We start from the raw sequence: 7,492 nt of genomic DNA on the forward strand, positions 1-7,492 counted from the left end.
TTATAACCTTTGCATGTGGGCACAACATGTTTTGACCCAGATTAATTAGCTATACCATATGATATCGCCCGAGGAAGTCGTCATATTTATACATACAGTATATATAAATAAAGATATATGTGTCAAAGCTCTATTAAAATTTACAGTTGTATTAATTATACTTGTAGGCCTATATATATATATATATATATGTATATAGCCTGTGTTGTATATTTATACACACAAATGAACAACCTTGTGTGTGTCAAATAACAAGTTATATTGTAGTGTTTATTTTGGTGTTGTTTTATGCTTATCCACATTTTGATTTCAGAGCACAGGAGAATGCTGGGCACAACATAAAGCGCAACAGTGAAGCTGGCAATGCTGAACAAAACCATCACTAGATCGTGTTAAATCAGCGTAATATAAAGTACATAATGATTGATGTGTAGTACCATAGACTGTATATATAAAAGGTTCGTACATTAGCATGATTACTAATGGCTCAGACGTTACACTTGCTAAACGCTAGCTGCTAGCTGCTAACTGCCGCGGCCGCCTCGTTATTAGTCAATATCAAATCCATCATAACAATCCAGAACGCGCGGTGCTGTTACGTGTACTAGGGATGTGCATCTCCATCACTGAGGCCGATGCGATGCGCATCTCGATACGTTGCCACGATACGATACATTAACGATACATTTGAAACACCAGGCGATGCAATACGATACGATTCACCCCTGTTGCGATACAGTTCGATACGATTTGATTCAACATTATGCGATTCGGGGCGATACGATGCGATTCAACACGATGCAAAAATAATGATACTTCAAAATGGTACGACAGAGGATTTTTGTTTTATTCCTTATATGCAGCAAATCATACATTAACAAAAAAGTGCTTTACATATTTGGTACTGCACATCCCATCATGCCGTTTATTTGTTTACCTTTAAAAGCTCTCCAGAGTACAGTACAATTGTATAACACCTCACAGTTAAACAATGTAAGGATGCATTGCTCATGATTAACAATGTGCAAATAACAGCTACCATAGAGCAATGCCCATTCAGCTGCCAGCCTGATGTGCTTAACACTCATTCATAGGCTAACTCACCAGTGAGCAGAAAGCAGTGGGTTCTATATGAACAATAAAGAATACAAATAACCTTTCACAAACAGGTATTTCATAACTGCTTACAGTAAGGAAGACATTTAAATTATTATTGGCCGTCACAGGCTGCGGTAAACTAAACACCACTCTCTCTGACAGAACACCTCACTGAGTGATTTAACTCATATGTCTAACTTTCAGGTTTCTCTTTTCAGCCGCAGACCCCACGTCGCCTCTTTATGTGCGTCGCTAAGTTCCTCGAACTACTTGTGTACTTTAAAGCGGCTCGGCATCGTTAACAATTTGCGAGTGATTTTTCAAGTTGACCGTCTGTAGTATATAGTGCCGCGCACATATACCATCAGGACGTTACTGATGGGGTGCGGCTACGGAGTGATACTGTGTGTATGCAAGTCCGCATCTAGGACGGATCTATGTATCATGGCTGTAGACCTGTTAAGTAATAAAGATACCTCATACAAAGGTCTACGGATACCTTATTACTCTCCATGACCTGCAGTCAACTATATAGCATAAAGGACTATTACACCGTCTTTCTTGAACAATCCGAAGTGTTGCCAAACGTTTGATTTGTAGGTATTTTTCGGTGCGCTGTGTTTCTCTTTCTCCTCAACCTCCGTGTGTGTTGATAACTGAGACTCTCGGCCTCCGTAGTGGCGAAGCAAATATCAAAGATCGTCTCTGCTGAGCGTTGACAAGATGAGGGGATTTTATATGAATGAATCGTTTTTTTACCGATGCAAAGACGCTAGGCAATCGATGCATCGCGAGTTCAACCCGGTTCAACCCAAACTGTAGCCGATGTGCACTCTTTCAACCGGTGCACTCGCATCTTGAACATTTATGCCGGTGCACCGATGCGAATCGGTGAATCTTAACATCTCTAACGTGTACGCAAATTGACGTGCTTGATGTGAACGAGCCTTTTGGGGGGCGTGGTTAAAGTTGCGCATGCTCTATGAGCGCACATACGGGTACTTCTCAGGCATGCTGGGTAATCTGTGACGTTTCACTCTCTCAAAAGTTGGGCCATTTTGTCATCCATAAGCCAATGAGCAACTCTCATAGGAATGAATGAGACCCCGCCTTCCACGCTGTATCCAGTTCTTATTATACATCCATGCACAAAGTACACCAAAAGCAGCGAAGAAGACCCCCAAGCATGGTTGCCATGGTTGCCTGTTTGCCCTTCTGTTTATTCTCCGCGGTGGATTTAGCAACATGTAGTTCATGTAGTTCTCCATGTCCACTCGTTGCTGATGGTTGTGGTAGAGGAGCTGTAGATGTTGCACTAACATCTGTAGCATGGTCAGTAGTAGTAGCAGTAACTACTGACCATGCTACAGCAGTGAGCAGCAGAGGTGGGGAGAGGCGGGGCTATGGCTTCATCGTTATCAGGAAAATTATCATATAGGATGTACACACTGAGCCGTTTGGCCCCCAGAGCGTTCCGTTTGCAGATCTATCCACCTTGGGACCCGTTATCGTTTGCGGGGTCCGTTTCCGCGGTTCCGTTACGGCCTCGTGTGAACGAACGGGCTATACGAAAGAGAAAAGTAGCGGATACAACCCGTTTCGTTCCCTTGTAAACAGCGCCTCAGTCTTTACACTCCCATGTTGCTCACAGGGTTGCACTTTTAAAGCTGCAGGTCCATTTCCACACAGTGTTCACTTAATTTGACAGACTTCTGCTCAAAATGAAGGACATGCTTAATTAACAGGCTCCTTGATGTCCTGTTGCAGTTGCACGTGTTAAGGACAGAAAAATCACACCTTCATATACTCTTATTGATATGTGGAATTTGGTCACTGGCAAAAGTAGAGTTTTCCAAAATGCCTTGAACACCTGTGTTGTCGTAGGGTTAAGGTTAGGGGGGGTTTATAAAGGTTTATAAATACAATTTAGCACCATCATGATTACTTGTCACTGCCTCCCATGTCTTAAAAAACATCAGAAAAAAAACATCCAATCACAGAGCTATTATAATTGCTAATGGAAGCTTCTGCAGTTTAAATTAATCAACTCTCACTTTTGGGTTGATTCAGTTACTTTGGTGCCTATGACTGGTGTTTTATCCATTGGAACAGCTACCGGGGCTCATTAAGTATTTAGTCTTGTACACCACACAAAGATTACATGATTTCTCAAAAAAAGTTGAAAATATTCAATCCTGGCTCCATAACATAAACCTTTAGACCGTGAGACCGTTTATGTTCCGTTAATGTTCCATATAATTTATGATATTGTTGGAAGGAAAATATTTTAATAGTGTGGATTTTTTTTTTAACAAGCAGTCACTGCTACTTCTGCTCCTACATAATCCCTCAGGTACCGTCCTCTCCCTTTTTTTCTGTAAAAAAGGCATTAAAAAGAGACTTTTTAAAGAGCCTCACAATGTAAGACACTAAGGGCAAGCCCCCAGCAAGTTCACCAGGTGTTGGAGCAAATATTAATAGTTGCCATATGGGGGGACTAAAACTCCTGTGTCAGTCACGTGATGCCATTGGGCCCAGAAGGACTTTTTCTCTTTGACTTACAGTATACTTGAAGAGAAAAGTCCAAATTATTTGCTTATAGTTGAAGATAGAGTTATTTTCCTCCATTAATTTGACTGAGCCAAGATTTGACAAAATGTTGTGTTTACGAGGTGGGGTTTAGGGAAACCACGAGTACAGAAGTTCGCCGGAAGATCCAGGGAGATCTGAGTGTTTTTGTTCTTGAGAGTCAGGCCATTTCTCTTCATACAGCCATGGTTAGTGTGTAGGGGTCAAGGAAAGGCAAGGCAAGTTTATTTATATACACCTTTCAACACAAGGCAATTCAAAGTGCTTTACAACAATGAAAAACATTAAGAAAATGGCCTTTAAAAACAGTTATTAAAAAGCAAAGATAATAAAATAAACATTAAAAAAAATACATGAATAAAAGTTACAGTGCAGTTTAAGATGTGAATAGTTCAATTAAAAGCAGCGGCAAAAAGAAAAGTCTTTAGTCTGGATTTAAAAGTAGTCAGCGTTGCAGCGTACCTGCAGGTTTCTGGGAGTTTGTTCCAGATATTTGGACCATAATAACTGAATGCTGCTTTACCATGTTTAGTTCTGACTCTGGGGACAGAAAGCTGACCAGTCCCTGAAGACCTGAGAGATCTGGCTGGTTCATAATTTAGCAGGAGGTCAGAAATGTATTTTGGGCCTAAACCATTCAGTGCTTTATAAAGCAGCAGCAGTATTTTGAAATCAATTATTTGACACACAGGAAGGAAGTGTAAAGACTTCAGAACAGGAGTGATGTGATCCACTTTCTTAGTGTTAGTGAGGACTCGAGCAGCGGCGTTCTGAATTAGCTGCAGCTTTCTAATAGATTTCTTAGTGAGACCAGTAAAGTGTGTAGGGCATGGTTTGGGATTGGGCCAAAGGCAGCAGGTGAACAGACTTGAGGTTAAAACAGACCTAACAGGGGGTGAACACTTTTCAAAAATAAAACAGGAAGCAGAAACAGATCGTGACAGAAGGCTAGAGGATGAAAGACATTTTTTCTTGGTCATGTGTAAGTAGTTTTGTGATCACAATAAATCAAACTTCTGCAACTCTTCTTTCGAGATAATCAATCATGCTGTCTAATCAACATCTTGATATGCCACACCTGTGAGGTGGGATGGATTATCTCGGCAAAGGAGAAGTGCTCACTATCACAGATTTTTTCAGATTTGTGAACAATATTTGAGAGAAATGGTTATTTTGTGTATATAGAAAATGGTTTAGATCTTTGAGTTCATCTCATGAAAAATGGGAGCGAAAACAAAAGTGTTGCGTTTATATTTTTGTTCAGTGTACAAGCAACCAACCCGGGTATCACATCAACTACATAACGTTTGTGAATGTAGCTTCTGACTGTTTCTCATGAAATATGTTGTACTTGTGTGTTCAAATCTGTGTGTGTGTAATTGTGTGTGCTCTCAGAGTTCGTGTTTGGGAACAAAAGGTCGCCTCCCTTGACATTACTCATGGAAATATGCGGCATGTTGAGGAAGAGTGGAGTGACCCAAAAGAGTTTCACATTGCCAACGTGCAGTTTCCCTGTCAGAGAGAAACTCGTTTGTTTTCCTCTTTTTCTAACATTAATTAAAAGAGTTTGTTATCCATGAGTGGTGACTCCCAGAGCCTTCAGACCTGGTGAGAAGCCAGCTGGTTTGATCCCTGGATTGACATCAGGGGACAAAAGAAGTTTCCTTTGCTTCCGTCCTGAAAAAACGGACTTTTGAGCAGATATGACGTTTCACACTGCAGCAGAAGTATTTCCCATCCTCCCTGGAGAAGTTTGTTGTGTGGCAAGTTGTTGCTGGGTGTGTTGCATTTACAGAGAGTTGTGCAACAGTCAGTCAGAAGACAGCATGTTCTGCCTTTTATGTAATGTTACTGCTACTACAACTGCTATTTGTACTGCTTTCAAAGTACTTTGGGCTGGGTATTTTAAAGCTCAGTACTTCTTAGTAAGCATGAACAAGTGTAAGATTCACCAAAGTTCTGAAAGATGTCTTCAAATATTTGGTCGGATTTGCCATGTTGACATTTTCTCTGGTTGGGATTCAGATTAAGGCTGTCCTTAGTCGACAACCACTTTTAAATGTTTTGTCTTGATTAGGCAATTTATTTGACAGATCTGTAAATATATCAAGCAAAAATAACCTCATTATCTCTTGTGTTTACCAGAGATATGCTCATGTGATTCTTGGTAATAAGTCATTCCGCATTCAAAAAGCATAAAGAAATGAAATTTCGACTAAGATGAAAATGACTGGCTTAAGGGGCAGCGCTTATGAAAATGTTTTCATATTTGGTTAAAGTTATTTGAGAACTTTCCACACGCAAACCAGAGTTGTGCAGTAAAAAACTCAAATCTGATCACAGTTTTGGTTTTTATGTTGCCATGGAGATGCCGTCATCAGTCAATTCTGATTAAACCCCACCCACACAATCCTGATACAGCAGATTGTTAAACTCCAAATCATTTGTCATCCTCCCTTAATGTACATTTGACTATTGCCTTGATTCCAGATGTCATCGAACCAAAATTATAAGTTCAATTTCTTAAAAATGTATTAATATACTAAACAGTTCTGTATTTTGAAGAGTCTTTAGGTCAGTGCACACCACACCAATATTCAAGGAACAATTCATATTTATTTTGTTGTTTGGTTCAATCTGTTCACCTAAATAAATGTTTTCATTTTAATGAATTCCAAATAACATACTGCTTTGGAGAAAACATACTAAGATATACATACTTTAGTATTTTAAGCCGTTATTTAATTTAAAGAAGTGGTAACAAGGTGTCCTAACAAGAGACCAAAAAAGTATGCATCAAATGAGAATTAAATAGAAACAACCTAATTCCCCCCAATCCCCCCCGGCTGTCTAGCCCTTTAGAAATATAAATGAGCAATCGCCAAAAGACACTTATAATAAAGCAAAACCTCATGTGTTTCTGTCATTTTTCAGTCCGCGGGACAAGACAGACAGCAGTGGAGAGTATGTGAAGGTAAGCTTCCTCTTTACATGACTTCTAATCTATTTTCATCTAACAATCTTAACTTGTTTATATGTGGCTTCCTGTTGCAGTGATGCTTATTATCATTTCCTCTCCTCTGACTTGACACTTTCTTTTCCCAGTGGTAGCACGATTCTCCGTTAATGTTAAAGAGGCCCTATTCTGCTTTTTGGGTTTCTTTTTCCTGTAGTGTGTTACTGTATGTAGGTAAATAGCCTGCAAAGGCTAATATCCGAAAGTTTCCTCGATTGTCTCTCCCACACACTCCCCCCTCTGCCTGAAACAGCTCCATTGGACTCCTTTGTTTACTTCCATAACATAATGACATCGTTCTGATGAACTAAGTACTGGGAACTAAGTACGGCAAAGTACTTGGTGTGAAAGTGCCTATTGTATAAGACATGCTAAGGGGTGGGACATCTCTAAGCGGTCGTCCAATCACAACAGCTAACCAATCCGATCCAACGGAGGCACAAAATACAAATATGAACCTGAAAACTAGCAAAATAGGGTCCCTTCAAATTAAAATTGCTGTGATCCTCTGCTTTAGGCACTCTAATTAAATTAGGATGGGTGACAGAAAAGGCTCGGGGAATGTGGTCCTTTGCGGATAAAAAGCTTTGAAGCGTCTGCGGTTGCCCCTGGTAACCTCAACGGCCTCGATTCGCCCGGCAGCTCTGCCTGGAAAGAGGTGGAAAGAAACACACAGAGAGAGAATTTCCAGCTCAATGACTTATAATTGGATACTTGAGAAACACACTTGTCTAAAAGGGACAAGCTGGCAAAGAATGATATAGCTAATGAAATTAAAGCAATTCATTA

General features: G+C 40.1%; 1 protein-coding gene across 2 annotated transcripts in view; it reads left to right on the forward strand.

Annotated features, from left to right (window-relative positions):
• sh2d3cb (SH2 domain containing 3Cb) overlaps positions 1-7,492 on the forward strand; it is a 68,904-nt gene that overhangs the window by 14,219 nt on the left and 47,193 nt on the right. For both annotated transcript variants that reach the window (XM_079688140.1, XM_079688139.1), the window contains exon 3: positions 6,622-6,661. In XM_079688140.1, the coding sequence (XP_079544266.1) occupies positions 6,622-6,661 (40 nt within the window). The remainder of the gene's footprint in view (positions 1-6,621; positions 6,662-7,492) is intronic.

The sequence above is a fragment of the Notothenia rossii genome, assembly GCF_949606895.1.
Source record: "Notothenia rossii genome assembly, chromosome: 6".
Classification (NCBI taxonomy): domain Eukaryota; kingdom Metazoa; phylum Chordata; class Actinopteri; order Perciformes; family Nototheniidae; genus Notothenia; species Notothenia rossii.